The sequence below is a fragment of the Artemia franciscana genome, unplaced genomic scaffold (assembly GCF_032884065.1).
Source record: "Artemia franciscana unplaced genomic scaffold, ASM3288406v1 PGA_scaffold_1179, whole genome shotgun sequence".
NCBI classification, from domain to species: domain Eukaryota; kingdom Metazoa; phylum Arthropoda; class Branchiopoda; order Anostraca; family Artemiidae; genus Artemia; species Artemia franciscana.
The window spans coordinates 2,019,196-2,036,780 of NW_027062617.1; the positions used below are offsets into that span (position 1 = coordinate 2,019,196).

The window sequence follows — 17,585 nt, forward strand, 5'->3', positions numbered from 1 at the left end:
ATTTTGAGCCCCCAACACAACTCCAATAAGACTACTTGATGTCCCATCAAGGCACAAGCACAGGAGTGTGTTTAGAAGCGGGGAGGGGGGGATAGGGTGAGATAAAACAAATTTGCAAGGTAGACAGACTATGCAAAAATACGAGTAATTACGGTGATTTTCAATAGAGGCACGGGCCTGATGCCTTCATGCCCTCTGCCCATTCATACGGAGCTGATTCAAGGCATATTCCACCTTACCATTAGTTATTAACCGTTTTCAGCTAGCTCACTGAAAAAATACTGACTAAGACAAGAGCGCTAACAATAATCGCAAACACGCGTGATTTATAGTGAAATTTATAAATACTCTCAAGTATTAAAAGATCTGGAATAAGAGTTTTTGTATCCATGCTGTTCTATCTGATTTGAGAAATTAAATCTTTGCTAGTAGCTAATGATTTGCTGTTGATCAGCAGTGCTGAGTTTCACAACTCACAAAGTATTCGTTTTGTTTATCTCGTCGTCGTCGCACCATTAATTTGGTGCTAATATTGTTGTTTTGTATCGTTTGAGAAGTTATCAGATAGGCTGACTAGAGTTTTTTTTTTTCTTTTACTTTGAGAACTTATCATAATCATACAGTTCGTGGTAACGAACTGTAGCAAGGAGCGACCCGGCTCAATAGTAACCGAAACCCTAAAAACGGAATTTTGATACCAATAGTTACATCAAAAGCCTGAGAAAATTTGCCTTATTTTAGAAAATAGGGGGAAACATCCCCTAAAAGTCATAGAATCTTAACTAAATCACACCATCAGATTCAGCGTATCAGAGAACACTACTGTAGAATTTTCAAGCTCCTATCTAATTGTTTTTTTTTTGTCTTTTATTTGTTTTTTCCCCCAGAGGTGATCGTATCGACTCAGTGGTCCTAGAATGTCGCAAGAGGGCTCATTCTAACGGAAATTAAAAGTTCTAGTGCACTTTTTAAATGAACAAAAAAATTGGAGGGCACCTAGGCCCCCTCCCACGCTTTTTTCCCAAAGTCACCGGATCAAAATTTTGAGATAGTCATTTTATTCAGCATAGTCGAAAAACCTAATAATAATATCTTTCAGAACGACTTAATCCCCCACAGTCCCCGGAGGAGGGGCTGCAAGTTAAAACTTTGACCATTGTTTACATATAGCAATGGTTATTGGGACGTGTACAGACATTTTCAGAGGGACTTCTTCATGTTATAAGGGAGTCGGGGGTTACGTGGGAGGATCTTTCCATGGAGGAATTTATCATGAGGGAAGAAAACTTCCAAGAAGGGGACGCAGGATTTTCTAGCATTATATAAAAAAATAATTAGAAAATAAATAAAATAAGTTTTTTCAGCTGGAAGTAAGGAGCAGCATTATAACCTAAAACGAACAGAAATTATTACGTATACAAGGGGGTTCGTCTCGTCCATAATACCTCACTCTTTACGATAAAGTATTTTTAGTAATTTCAACTATTTATTCTACGGCCTTTATAATTCAGGGTTATTCTTAAAGAAGTGGGACAAAGTTCAAGCTTTAGTTTAAAGAGCGAGGTATTGACGAGGGGGCAAACCTCAACGTAATAAACCTATACAAATATAGAAGTTCGTTACGTAAGTTAATTCGTAAGTTACGTATATTTATTACTAATATAAACGTTCGTAAAAAAAAGTTCTAGTTGCCTTTTTAAGTTACCAAAAATCGGAGTGCAACTAGACCTCCTCCCCCAGTCTTTTTTTTTATCAAAATCGCCAGATCAAAACTATCAGAAAGCCATTTAGCATAAAAAACATTAATATACGAATTTCGTTTTAATTGTTCATGTGCGGTGAGCCAAAATCAAAACATGTATTAATTAAAAAAAAATAAATAAAAAAAGATTTTAGCTGCAAGTAAGGAGCGACATTAAAACTTAAAACGAACAGAAATTATTCCGTATATGAAAGGGGTTGTCCCCTCCTCAACGCTTCGTTCTTTACGCTAAAGTTTTTCATTGTTTTAAAAAGTAGAGTTGAGAGAAAGAGTCATATACGGAATAATTTATGTTCGTTTGAAGTTTTAATGTCACTCCTTACTTGCAGTAAAAAAACTTGTTTTTTTTTATTCAATCTAATCAGGCTTATTGCATGGTCCTGATTTATACTGTTTTTATTTTTTATTTTTGTTAGTGTCTTTCTTTTTGTCACTATTTTTCACAATTTGGCTTGTTTTTTAATTATTTTGTTCGTCTTTCTGCTTTTTTTCCCCTTTTTTTCCTACTATCCATTCTTTTTTTTTTAATTTTGTACAGCACTTAAGTCCATCATTATTTAATAAGCCCACAATAACACATATGTCAGTAAAATTGTTACTAACAAGCTTTTGTTAGAATGACTGATACAGCCTTTGCTTTCTTAAATGTTGGCCCTATGATGGTGGCGATGCTTTCTTAAATGTTGGCCCTATGATGGTGGCGATTAAAGTTTCAGCACCGAATGAACTATCACATTTCCTTGAGGAAATTACATACGGATGAGACATTAAGACACCTTTAAGCATAAATTAGACAAATCATTTTCTATCCAGGAATGGGGTGACTCATCGATAGTGATCAACTGACTCATCGGTATTCTTAGATAAAAAAAGAAAAAGAAAATTGAGATAAAATTGAGATAATTTTCAGACATTGTCCGGGGGATGATTTCTTTACATAAAAATACCAATCATCAATTCTTAATATTAATGTCAAGATATGTTAGCATCTAAAAAGTAACTCAATTCCAGATATGTCAGTTGACTCCTTGACAAACCTAAGACACTATAACTTTTCAAAGTAATTTTTGTAATTGGTTTTTAAAATTTGAGTTATAAATAGGTTTTTAATTTTTAAGACTGTTTCTTTTCCCAAACAAGTTCGAAACAAAGTTTCAGTTTTATGTGATCTCAATTATATTTTGCTAATGAGGAATACCACCTAAAGGTATTTGATTAAATTTGGATTTATCATGAGGATCTGTACATATTACAATAAAAGCCAATTGGGAGGTGAAAATCTTGATTTCTTATTAAAAAGAAGGGGAAACTTAAAATCATAGCTTCTTGAGGTAGTCGAAATAATATTTCAGGATTGTGCTGTCACAACAGGTTGACGAACATAATATTTAAACTTCTTCTTGCTGTCAAATATGTGTTTTCGAGTCTTGCTATGGCACAGAGGCGAAGAAATTGATATCATTATTTTTTATAGCTGTCATAAAATTTGGATTTAGTTTTTTTGCGAAGCAGGGTGGTTTAGTGCAAAGATATTATTAATTTACATTTTGGATTACGATTAGCAAATAGTGGCCACTTTACTGCCTATTTTCATCTATTTAAAGCTCTGGTAAATATGAGATATCACCTCATAAATGATCATTTCAGAAAAATAGAATATAAAAACTTTTCGTAAATGAAGGCAAATAATATTGTGTTTATTTTTTTTTATCTAGCCGGTATAGATGGGTCTGAATTCCCAGTTTAAATCAGTGGAATGGCATCGATTTCTTTTTCTAAACATTTAATAATGAAATGTTGAAAAAAATTGGAAATTTACAAGAGTTCACCACACAAATGGAATGCAACTACTATATTATTTCAGAATTTCTCCCCTTCTCAATACCAACCAGTCACAAAACATAGTTATGTTTATGCATAAGGACTGCATATATTTGTCCAAATTGTACATACCGCTAGAAATACAGCTGACGATTTCTATACTTATTTTGGTACATGCAATCCTATCATATTTCCACGATTAGTTGTCTATAAATAAATTTTTTTCAGGACAATTCTCTTATTTAATACTAAATTTGAACTAAAAATCGAATTTTTATTTTTGTGCTCAACAGACATATCGAGATTTAAACGTTTGAAACGAATATCTAAAAATTTCAACATTTAAAAATTTTTTAATTAAAAATCTACCACAGCTTGAAACCCTGAGAATTTAAACCACCAATCTATTCCTATCAAATATAAAAATAACAAATACGATTTTTTTTAGGAGTATTTCGAATCGTATACTTAGTTTGAAGCGCATACCTACATGCATTTTTATTAGAGTTCATATTTTTCTGGATAAATCGATGAATAGATTTGAATATATTTTAGGATGAATAGAAGAGGAAATACTAACGAAGAGCTCTAAACCAACAGGACTAGCCATTATAAACGTTCACCGAAATATTCAGGTAGACATCGACTGTATAATAAATAGATATGGCGGGAGTAGAAAAAGAAAAATTGACTTTTTTTTAAAATTGTGAATTCTGTAATTTAAGCAAAATATATTGAACTTTGAAAAGTGGAAAGCTATGCTGTATTGTTATGAAAACCTAAATTTTGACTCGCAAATTTTGAGATTTCGTCAAAATTGACACTGTTTATCAAAACACTATTTTTAAAAATGAATAGTGATTAGTCAATGTTTTATTACTCGTTTTAAATGTCTTCTATGTATTTCCATCTCTTTGTTCAGCGCTTCTTTTTATACCCATAAACGAATTCGTATTTATTGTTTAATCTTTTACGCATATGCGATTGTGTCTTAACTTCACTTCCTACTCTTCATTGCCATCATAATTACTAACCAATGCCACATAGCTAGACGACATACTAAATGTTTTGACCAATACAAATAGTCACATAGAACGCACGACTCCTAAAGATGGTTCAAGACCAATTTTTTTGACAATACAAATCATTCGCTATATAGGCCAAAAATTATGCAAAAAATATTAAATGTAAGGTTTTTTTGTATATGGTGAACAGTTTTCTATTCTTTTATGCGGGATGGTTTTTATAACTTGCTATTTTTTCTATCAATATTTTTACATCGTTTTAACTGCGACTGATTTATTAGAACTTTAATCCTCGCCAGATTTCAGATTAAATTTACGACCATTTTCATCGTTCTTTTTCGTTCTTTTCATCGGCAAAAAATTTCAAACGAAAGAACTAATCGGATTTTGCATTCTTTTTAATGGCTCAAATCAAACAGTTCGTGGTAACGAACTGTAGTAAGGAGCGACCCGGCTCAATAGTAAACGAAACTCTAAAAAACGGAATTTCGATGCTAAAAGATATATCAAAAGAATCAGATTTTTATGTTGATTTCAAATATATAAGTTTCATCGAATTTAGTCTTTGTCATTAAAAGTTAAGAGCCTGAGAAAATTTGCCTTATTTTGGAAAATAGGGGGTAACACCCCCTAAAAGTCATAGGATCTTAACGAAAATTACACCATCGCATTCAGCGTATCAGAGAACCCTATAGAAAAAATTTCAAGGTCCAATCTACAAAAATGTGGAATTTCGTATTTTTTGCCAGAAGACAAATCACGGGTGCGTGTTTATTTGTTTTTTTTTTTTGTTTTTTTTCCCAGGGGTCAACGTATCGACCAAGTGGTCCTAGAGTGTTGCAAGAGGGCTCATTCTAACGGAAATGAAAAGTTCTAGTGCCCTTTTTAAGTGACCAAAAAAATTGGAGGGCACCTAGGCCCCCTCCCACACTCATTTTTTTCCCAAAGTCAACGGATCAAAATTTTGAGATAGCCATCTTGTTCCGCATAGTCGAAAACCATAATAACTATGTCTTTGGGAATGACTTACTCCCCACAGTCCCTGGGGGAGGGGCTGCAAGTTACAAACTTTGACCAATGTTTACATACAGTAATGGTTACTGGGAAGTGTACCGACGTTATCAGGGGGAATTTTTTGGTTTGGGTGTGGGGTTCAGGGGAGGGGGCTATATGGGAGGATCTTTCCTTGGAGGAATATTTCATGGGGGAAGAGAAATTCAATGAAAAGGGCGCAGGACTTTCTAGCATTACTATAAAAAAAAACAATGAAAATATAAACATGAAAAAGTTTTTCAATCGAAAGTAAGGAGAAGCATTAAAACTTAAAAAGGAACAGAGATTATTACGCATATGAGGGGTTCTAAAAATCCTTTAGCATAAAGAGCGAGGTATTTAGGAGGAGATAAACACTTCACTCTTTATGCTAAAATTTTTTTTAATAATTTCAACTATTTATTCTACGGCCTTTCTGATTCAGAGGTCATTCTTAAAGAATTGGGATAAAACAAGATTTAGTGTGAAGAGCGAGGTATTAACGAGGGGACCAGCCCCCTCATATATATAATCAAAAATATAAGAATATAAAAGTTTGTTAAGTAAGTTAATTCTTAAGTTACGTATTTTTTTTTACTAATAAAAACGTTCGTTAAGAATAAAAGATCTAGGTGCCTTTTTAAGTAACCGAAAAATTGGAAGGCAACAAGACCTCCTTCCCCACCCCTCATTTCTCAAAATCGTCTGATCAAAACTAAGAGAAAGCCATTTAGCCAAAAAAAGAATTAATATGCAAATTTCATTTTAATAATTTATGTACGGAGAGCCAAAATCAGACATGCATTAATTCAAAAACTTTCAGAAATTAAATAAAAAAAACAAGTTTTTTTAAATGAAAGTAAGGAGCGACATTAAAACTTAAAACGAACAGAAATTACTCCGTATATGAAAGGGGCTTTTCCTCCTCGACACCCCGCTCCTTGCGCTAAAGTTTGATTCTTTCTCGCAACTCTACTTTTTAAAACAATAAAAAAGTTTAGCGTAAGGAGCTGGGTGTCGAGGAGGAAAAGCCCCTTTCATATACGGAGTAATTTCTGTTCGTTTTAAGTTTTAATGTCGCTCCTTACTTTCATTTAAAAAAACTTGTTTTTTTTATTTAATTTAACACAGAAGCAGAGGTAGAACAGGGGGCAGTATTTGGCTCTCTTTCTGAAATGCACTTACGGAATAATCTGAGTCGCTTACAAAAATACACCATAGAAATAAATATGTCTCTAAACAGATTTATTGTCCAACATACTATATCTAGCAAAAGAGACTGTTGGAAGACTTGGACGAAGACAAAAGCGAAAAATAAAAACCGCAGTCTACTCGATGACATATGTGTTGGTCCCATTTCCCAGCACAACATTCAAAATTCCTAAAAATCACTATAGACCTACACAAGCTACCAACACAGTCTGGATAAGCAATTTTTAAAGAACACGGACAAAGAGATGTGTTTGTCAATAAAAAAAAAGACGTTCAACAGGTACAAAGCTATAGATAAAATCATTCCCTGATCAAATATGCTGATGAATTATTTGGTCTTTCAAACTGTACTGGGGTACAGTTAAAAATAAATGAAAAACTTACATTTCGAGTATTTTCATCATAAGACTCCTGTATCTTACAAGATGCTCTTCTGAAAATTCGTCGGATGAGTAGCGGGCTCTTTCATACAAATCACAGAACTCATGCACTAGCCTCTGTGGTGGTCCCCATAACGTTGTATTAAAAAGGTTGATCAGAAAAGCTCGAACACATTTACCTGGATCTCTTCTTTGGATTATGCCAATTTGTTCAAGCTCATTTTCTAAAAATTCATAATTTTCAACTGATAAATAAGTAGCTTTGATCCAATAGTTTACAAATAGTATCTTTTTTTCTTTTTTTTACATTTAAAAGAAAGTGAAAAAAAGAGTAAACAAACGCAATAATTATCCCAGCAATTGGTACGCAATAAAAGCATGCAAACTAAAAAACAAAAACAAAAACAAGCAGAATCAGTCAAAAAATAAGTCAAACCTTAAACAATCAGATATTGTGGTGAAGGAATAAACGAGATTGATAATAAGCCAATCTTAAAATAATAACACATTACCACAAATAAGATATGAACGGTCACCCCCTCAAACTCCCTTGAAGGCTACAACTGCAGGAACTGTAAGTAAAGAGCGACTCAGACCAATAGTAGCCGTAACCCCAAAACAGGAATTTTGATAATAATAGATTCATCAAAAGAATTGACTTTTTAATCTGATTCCAAAATATATAAAATAAACTGAGTTTAATTTTACCCATCGCAAGCTATAAGTCCGAGAACATCAACATCAAAAGGGGGGGGGGAACCTTCGAAAAGTCAACTAATGTTAATGAAAATCGTTCCGTAAGATTCAACATATCAGAGAACCGTAATGTGAAGGTTTCGAGCTCTTATATGTAAAAATGTAGAATTTTGTATTTTTCATAAGAAGAATTATCACAGATATACCAATGTTTCTAGAAGACCGGCAAAAGACTCATTCAACAGGAAATTATAAGTTCCATTGCCCTTTTTAAGTGGTAAAAAAGATTGCAAGGAAACGCCCCTTTTCCCCTAAATTAACTTGACCAGAATGTCAAGATATTCATTTCGTTCAGTATCCTTGAAAGGCCCAATAATTATGCCTTTGGGGATGAAATGACACCCACATTCCTTGAGGAAAGGGCTTTAAGTTATTAAATCTGCCCATTATTTACATATAGTATTTATTACTGGGAAGTTTACAGATTTTTTTCTAGGGGGGGGGGGATCCACTGGGATATTTTTCAGTGGGGTTGGAATTGTATGAGGGATTTTTTCATATGGGGGGAGAGGATTTCAACAGGGGAAATTATCGATGGTGAATTTTCTACGAGAGAAAATTTCCCCTGGGGGAATTTTTTTGAAAATTTTACACAGAACAGCGAAGGGGGGATGTCTGGCATGATTTTTTCAAATGAAAGAAGGGTAAGGATAATTTTTCAGGTATAATTGTCCGTAAGAAACTTTCCAGGGGGAATTTTCGGTTAGGATAAAATTGTGCATGAGAAATTTTAGATGGAGGAGAGAGAACAATTCCTCGGCATTATTCGAAAATGATCGGAATTCAAATAAAAAATTTAAGTTTTTGAACTGAAAGTAAGCAGTAACATTAAAGGTTAAAACGAACAGTAATTATTCTTTATGTCAGAGGACTACGCCCTCTTCTATAACTCGCCCTTTACGCTAAAATTTGAGTTTTCGTCCCGATTCTGTAAGAAAGATTCCTGAAAAAAGAATAAGAATAAGTTTAATTAGAAACAGAGACTTTTTGAAGCACTAAAAAACTTTAGCGTGAAGAGCAAGGGATAAAGTACCAAATAGGACTCAAAACCCCCCACTAGAACTAGCACACACGCAACATTGTAGAAAGGCGTTTAAAGTCTTAGTTCAAAGCTATTCACCATTTCAGCGTGCTTTTTGTAGATTTATAGTTGGAAGGAGTATTAAAAGGACATATTTTGTGGCTCTAGACAGTGGCAAGAAGCTAGGGCAGCACTAACCCATCTCCCCTCGTTTGCCAACACTAGAATTAGCATGCACACAACAATGTAAAAAGATGTTTAAAGGCTGAATTCAAAGCAACTGATCATTTCAGTGTGCTGAAAAAAGCACTAAAAAGACACATCAAGCGGTGATAAGACCTTGTAGCGTAGTTTATATCATTGTCTTAAATTTATTGTATGTAATAAACAAATAGTTTGAATGAAAATAACAGATATTATAAAGAAGACTCTTTTTGACAAGATGGTTGAGCCTAGTAGTAACGGTTCTGCCGTGTGGCCATGGTAATTGAGGTTCAAATTTGAATAGAAGAACTTTTCCGAAATGCATATTCTCTTTCTAGCGCCGATTATTACCGAAGATCAGTTCTCCTAAGATGTCAAAGTCAAATAATTTAAAATAATGAAAATTCAAATTTTCGTAAATGTTATTACCTACCCATATTAAATTCTCTTACTAATTTAACAAAAAATCGAAGTTTTTATTTGCAACTCCTCAAAGATGCCAAGGATAAATACCCCATAGAATCTTCTGGTGACATATACCGAACTTTCGAAGGAAAGTTCGTTTTGGCTAGCCAATAATTAACTCACACGCTGCTAGATTTTTAAGCAAAGCTAACTCCGTTTCGTGACAAACAAGACGGGATAACTACACCACAAAAGAATCTACTAACCAGTTTATATGATGATTGAAATTTGATCTACATTATAACCTGCTAAGTTATATTTGAGCTAGATCCTTGAGACTGCATGAATCTTAACGAGCGGAGAGGAGGGAGAGACTTTATCTACCAGTGTGTGAGGCAAGTATTGGCTAGCCAAACTGAACTTCCATTCGATATGTCAATTTCGGCGTCTCCGTTACCCCATACACTCGTAGATTATTAACCAAAACTCAAATTCCATGTAATTTGGTGGTGGGTTCATACAATCTACTAATACAGTCATTAATTTTTAATGCTGTTATTCAACTAAATAAAATTATAAAATTGTTTGGACTGCCACAAAATCTAGGGCATTAGTCTTATATTCAATTTAATGTAAGTAGTGTTATCTGAGAGTATTCTCCGATGACTATCCGGCAGTATTCATTATATAGATCAGTGGAACTCACTTTGATAGCAACCATGACGCTACTATGGATTTTCTGTCATGTGCCTTCTCTTTTTTACACTCTTTGTCAGTCAACTTGTATGCCAAAGTCATGACTTGTTTTATCCAAGAAGAAATGGTTCCAGAAATGGATGATATTCTCAGTGGGTATAAAATTGGATCTATATCTAGAGCAGGTCGAAGGAGAATGTTTCACTTGATTAGGTTTCAGAGTTTGAGTTTAAAAGAAAGGAGGAACTTGCGATTTGCAGAATCCTTCTAAAATTGGGTTGAACTGAAAGATACGTTGTGGATTTCACTCTTTCAACGGCTCGATGCGATGACGGTAATGAATACCATTTCAAGAGTAAGATCTTTCATATCGATATTCTATATGTCAAGAAATCGCAAAATTAAAAATAATCTTTAAACAAAACCAAGATCCCGGACAGAAATAAATTTTGTGTTCGCAGTGACTTATGCCAAACATTTTGCATCATTTTTAAAATAAATATCATTATTGTTCCTGTGGCCAGAGTTAGGCTTCCGCCCACTGCTGCTTTCTAACGTTCCATCACAGATGGCGCGAGGTCTCAATCAGTCTTTAGATATATCGTGAATTCGGCAATTATCCGAGCATTGGCGTCGAGAGGATTAATTTCCCTTTCACTACACCAACCCACGAATATTTGCCATTTTCCATTGCATAATTCAAGGGTAGATATTTGCTGGGGCCAGGCAGTTGCGTGGCCTAATTTTTTTTGTTTTAGAAAATCCTCTTTCTTCTAGAACACGTTCAATATTTTCCAGTCGTTTAAACGTCGATTTCTTAGTGCTGAGTGTCGAAGACAATCCTGCTTAGGCACATCTGACCGATCTTCTAGGGGAACGGGCAAATCTACTAACAGATTGAGGACATTCGTATACCCCGCTTGACGAAGCGATTTCGGGACAATTAGTGCTATTTGGCAATTCAAGGACTTTCGAGCCTTCTCTAAACCCTTTCCCTTTGGGATCAGGGCGAATGGAAAGAAGGCGTAGTTTTCTTTGTTTGATCATTCTTGGACTACGGGATCTGTGCCAAGCGCAAGAGATTCTGGAACTGGTAAGAAATTAAATAAAAAAAAACAAGTTTTTTTTTAACTGAAAGTAAGGAGCGACATTAAAACTTAAAACGAACAGAAATTACTTCGTATATGAAAGGGGCTGCTTCCTCATCAACGCCCCGCTCTTTACGCTAAAGTTTGACTCTTTCTCTCAACTCTGCTTTTTAAAACAGTAAAAAACTTTTATTGGGTGCCAACCCTCTGAACTAGAAAAACTCGACTATAAATTCTGGAGACGACTGATTTTGGACTTCTTCTATTACACCTTTTCCGATCATTATGGCAATTTCTGATTTTAAAATTTGTAACTGAATATTCCATAAAAAGCTGAGCTTTCAGCTCAGCTTTGTTTTTTTTCAGCTGAGCGCTAGTTTTTCATAATTCTATACATATAGAAAAATATCAAAAGCCAGCTTATTTGAAACAGTTTTTCCAAGATTTTTTTGCACAGATTGTGAAGCAGTAATTTTTGTTCGTTTTAAGTTTCAACTTGACTATTTAATTCCATCAGATGATATTAATAGCAATATAGAGCAGAGATATACACATAAACAACTTAGTCTGGAATCACATCTCAGGTACCGACAACCTTCTGGTAACATTGCTGAGATAACAAAAAAACTAATACAATTCTGTATTCAAGAAAACTTAACCTGCTTAGTTTTTTCCATTCCCAAAAGATTCAACATCTCAGGTCAATACTCTGCTTCCTGTGTCGAACCATATGTTATAAAACTATAAACTCAAAATTATTTCGATCAATATTAAAAAATGATAAATGACTAATGAAAAATTACTAATGACTAGTAAAAAATGACTAATAATGTAAGATAATAAGATAGAATAAGGAATTCTAAGTAATATAAAAACGATGTACAACAAAACATAATAAAATAAATATTAACATATTTGACATATTATATAATATATAAGATGTAATAGATAAGAAAGGATCAAAATATTAGACATACAAAAATCCGACGATCTTAAAAAAAGGCATTTTAGAAACAGTTGGGTGAGTTTGATGAAAAATGAAGATGTAGGCACACAGACCGAAATTAAAACCAAGACAGAAAAGATTTCGTATTTTGTAAATGTTACATAAATGTGAAAAATTTTCCCTAGTTTAGGTAAAACAAAACTGAAGGTTTCCATACCAAAAACAAACCAATTCTTATACAAATTACTACCAAAGTATAACATTATCCAATATCCTATGCTTGCATGTCAAAAAGTGTGTTGTAATTCCGCTGGTTTATTTTTGTGATGTATTTTTGCAAGCAAATCACTTTTCCTTATTACCTTTCCTTACAACTGGCTTTAGCTTAAAATTATAGCTATTCCCACCCCATAAGGGGGGGGGGGGAGAAGGAGGTTCAAGATAGCAGGAAGTGAATAAAAAATAACCCTTAACTGACAATATACTTTTGTTATTGAGTTATTCCTGGTAGTTGAGAAGGGTAGCCCTGTCATAAGATTATCCAATCATTAGTAGCATCAATGAATATTTAGTAGTTACAAGGGAATTGCCTCGCAGCATTCGGTTGAAAATTTAACCTGAATTTATAAGCATCTTTTCAACCAAAGAGAAGCTAAAAGTAAATTTCCATAATAATAATTGTTTATCTTAATGTCAACAATTAACAAAAACTAAACATAAACAAAACCCCTCCAAATTCCACAGCATGACATAGCGGAGGGATAACCAAACAAATCCACAAATAAATAATAATTATCAACATCAGAAAGGGGTTAAAAAAAAAAAAAAATACAACTTCAACATCATGTACCCTGCTACCATTAACTTAACACTCAACACTCAAATCCTTTCTTAAGACACCTTAATTAAAATAAAACACCACATTTAATGATTTAATAACAATTCAATCTATCAACTATGCATCCTATTAAATTGATCCTCAAAATTATATTTAGCAAACAGTTCATGCTTCCACAGTCTTTTAAATTCAGTCTAATCACTACTTTTAATATTCTCATTTAGCGAATTCCTTAGCTTAGCCCCTCTAAAAACAAGAGAAAATTATGACCTCAACGTAACCAAATTATTAACATAAATTTCTTTCATTGACTTTGTGCCATGGGAAAGAACCTCATTAACTTGCGCGAACACAGTTAGAAAAGAAGCGGATTTTGGTCTGATGCAATTCTACATGAAAACACCAATATAAAAATCAAAGAGAGCAGTCGCTCGAGGTATTCTCAACCTAACAAAAGCTTCACGACACGATTCAAAAGGGCTTAAAATAGCAAATATTCTGACAACAATATTTTGCAAAACTAAGATGGACGAAGGATTGAGGAGAAAGTTCCCAGCCATTTTGAACAACAGCACAAAATATAGGGGTAGGTTAAACTGAAATATAATATAAGAAAAGTTTCCTTCGGAAAACAGTGTTTAAGTTACGAATTATGCCAATTTGTTGCTAATATATTTGAAACTTTTTCAAAATGACCTTTAAATGAGAGTTATTCATCAACACTAACACCAAGGTACGAACACTTAAAGTCCTCCATATTGCATGGCCCCCAGCTTCAACTGAAGATATCTATGGATAACAATTACCAGACCGTCCAAAAACTTTAAAAAGGGACTTATTATAATTAATATCAGCCTTATTGCACCTCATCCAGATATACATCCTCTAAACAGATTTATACAACGGAGTGGCCAATAATCCAGTCATTGAAGCCTTTAATGTCTCAGGGCAAAGTGAATGCCCATAGAATTGGAGAATACACTACTACTATTAAGTACAACTCACTGCAGCAGCAAACCCCAGCCCTTTACACCCACCATAGAAGTCTCAATTTCCCTTTAATCTTTACTTAAGATATCCTCTTACCCTATTAACGGTTGACCGTCTTTTCGTTTTGCCCTATATAGTTGGCGGATAAGGACGATCTTGCCAATCTTCGGTTTACAATAACATAATCAATAAAGTTAGCCGTCTAATCATCATGTGAATACCAAGTTAACTTATGGGCCATTTTATTACCAAATACTGTATTGGTTATAACTAGACGGTTATTCCTACAAAATTGCACCAGTGTGTATTCGTTACGATTTTCTTTCCCTACGCCCAATTTACACAGGCTACGATACCGTCTATGCCAGTTTCTGCAGACTTTGGCATTAAAATATCCTAATAAAAACATCATATTTCTACCTGGGATCCTGTCTATTAGTTCCTATAGCTATAAGTAAAGTTCATCTGAGTCCCGATTATCTCGATCAGTTGGTTCTAAAGGGACATCTACTACCATGGCACTTGCAGTTTTTATTGGTTTGCCAGAAATAAAATTCTTTCTGCGACTTTTCTTTTTTGTATTTCCGATTCTGCAAATTCCTTACATTTGGTTTACGGAAAATGCTTAACTTTTTAAAACCCAATAATCAGAGGTATGAACTTTTTAAAAACCCATTAACTTTAATACTGATAGAATTTCATACTACCTTTTCGGCAGCTAGAGCAAAATTTTTGTATGTCTTATGCGAATAATTTTGTATATATAAATTATTGAGAAATAATACCATAAATTCTGATTTCAAAATAGAAGTTCTGATTTCTTCCCCCATAAATTAGATAGATTTTGACTATTGTCATATTTTGGAGATTTAATGTCATGAAAAGTAAGCAAGATGACATGTGTTCTTCTACATTTAAGATAAAATGTAGACAAAAAAATGATTTCCAATATTGTAATCGCGCAACAGTCTCCTTGACATCCTAGATGATATTGAGTTTACTTTTTATCTAACACAGATGTTTACAGATGTTACTGTGTAACACAGATTTTTTACAAGGCAGATGTTTTTCCAACATGGATAAACAGAACTTAATGTTCTAAGAACTGAAACTTACGTTGGTATTACAGAAATAAAATCTTTCATGTGACTTCTTCTATTTTGAAGCTTTGATTCCGCGAATAAAAAGTTATGATTCTGCGAATATAGTTTTGATTCTATGAATATAAATTTTCAAAATGAACACCGAAAATCCTGATTTCGAAAATGAAGTTCCGATTTTTAATTTCTTGTTCAAAAATTCTCGATTCTGATTATATTTTAGACATTTAATACCATAAAAATAAAACAATAAGACATACACAGTTCAATATCGCAAAACAAACCACACACTAAGAAATAAAAGTTAGCACAGCGAACCGTTTTACGGATGCCCGGATCACCCGCAACAAACAGTACGCAGACTAAAAGCGACACAATACCATGAAGGATTTCTCTATCTCCTCCATTATAAACCTTTTAAGTTTGTGTGGCCAAATGATTTAGAATTGTTTGGACCATCTTCCCATTGCTTGTAGACCTTTTAAAGAAAGAAACGAATAAATAACATAAAACAAATTGCAAAATCTACTTTCCCGGGAATCTTGAAAACCATTTAAATTCTCGCGTTTTGTACCAGAGATATTCAATTTTAACGATACTGAAATCATTACACAGTGTGAATTTTGTTTTTTTTTCGATTAAATAGGACATATTTTTCTTCTAGTTTTTTTTTTAAGACAGTCTTCAAAAATTTTATATTATACCTGCTAAGAAAATACTAAAAATCAGCTCAAAGTAATTATGATTTGAGCAATTTGACCGCTTTAGGAGTTTCCTGTGATGCTACCCACTTTGATTGACAAGTTCACCGACAAAAAGACTCATTGTAAAACTTCATTGCCTTTTCAGTCGAAAATCAATGGTTTTCATAGCCATACCACAGATTCTCACCAGCTCTCGATGATGACAATTCTTTCTATAAAATTCGCTAATGGGTCCTTTCTTTTTATAATAGTCAGCCGACAATGAGGCTAACAAAATGATTTAAAGGTGTCACTTTATCTTAATGCAGATAAACACTAAAACAATGCAGATGCAAAGTTTGGCGATTACTTCGTGCACAGACAACTCACTTCATAAGTTCTCTAATTACACGATGACCCTACAAATAACTTATCATAATGCATGCGTAAACGTCGTATGGGAAGATAAACATTTATTACCCGTGATATATAGTTGCATGTGTTGCTTCACAACTATGACCCATGAGTCACAGCTGCTGCAACACTACACGATTTTTTTTTTATTGGTTTTTCGTGACTGGAAGGTGTTTTGGTCAATCACAAAAACTGTAGAACTCCCATATAATCAAATAATTTTTTTAGCTCATAAGTTTGAATCTAAAATAAAATCCAGGCACAATTATATAAGACTTTCGGTTACATATTGTGATTTAAAATGGTTAAACATGCCTTGTTAGTTAGTTTACCATATTAAAGTATATGCAAATACTTTACCAAGGTTTTTAAGTTCATCAACAGCCTTCATTCTAAACACAGTTGACTGTGATACTTTTGGGTAAACAAGGTTGCCACTTATGTTCAAGAGTCTTGGTTCAAACTGTTTGCGAATCTTGTCTATGACATCCAATCTTCGGTTAATTTCTCTCTTTAAACCCTAGAAAAAAAGGACCAACATTATCTACAAGCTATAAATTTGGATTTCAAAGAAGCTCTTGTCTACATGGTTTTCGAAATAACGTATGACAAGTTGAACACTTACATTACAACACCAGGGAATTCCAAACAGCAAATCTTACGAAAGTTTGCACATTTGGTATCTGCGAGGAAAAACAAGAGAATTTGGTTGAATTTCTCCTTTTTTTTTGGGGGGGGGGAAGGAGATTCCAATCAAGATTTCTAACTATCAAACTTTCCCCTGACCAAAATTTTAGGGACAAAAATACTTCCATTTGCTTGGGGCAGTGCCACCCCTTTATCATGGCTACAATAATAGCTGCAACCTAGTAGAGCAAACCACAGCCCCTAGTAACCGAAAGTTAAAAAATTTTAATTTTATTTTTAAAATAAATTTATCTAATCCCTTGAAAATGGGGTCTGACCAAAAATAAAAATTCATCATTAAAGTCGCCATTGTCTAAAATCTAAAACAGAATACTTACGGCTCTTGTCTACATGGTTTTCGAAATAACATATCACAAGTTAAACACTTACATTAAAACACCAGGGAGCTTGACACCAGGGAATTCCAAACAGCAAATCTTACAAAAGTTTGCACATTTGGTATCTTCAAGAAAAACAAGGAAATTATGTTAAATTTCTCCTTTTTAAGGGGGAGGGGATTCCAAT

The 17,585-nt window shown here is 33.7% G+C and overlaps 1 protein-coding gene across 2 annotated transcripts in view; it reads right to left on the reverse strand.

Moving 5' to 3' along the window:
• Window positions 1-17,585, reverse strand: part of LOC136041195 (protein C1orf43 homolog) — a 40,927-nt gene that overhangs the window by 5,368 nt on the left and 17,974 nt on the right. For both annotated transcript variants that reach the window (XM_065725758.1, XM_065725759.1), the window contains exons 2-3: window positions 16,734-16,893; window positions 7,237-7,456 (exon numbers count right to left, since the gene is read on the reverse strand). In XM_065725758.1, the coding sequence (XP_065581830.1) occupies window positions 7,237-7,456; window positions 16,734-16,893 (380 nt within the window). The remainder of the gene's footprint in view (window positions 1-7,236; window positions 7,457-16,733; window positions 16,894-17,585) is intronic.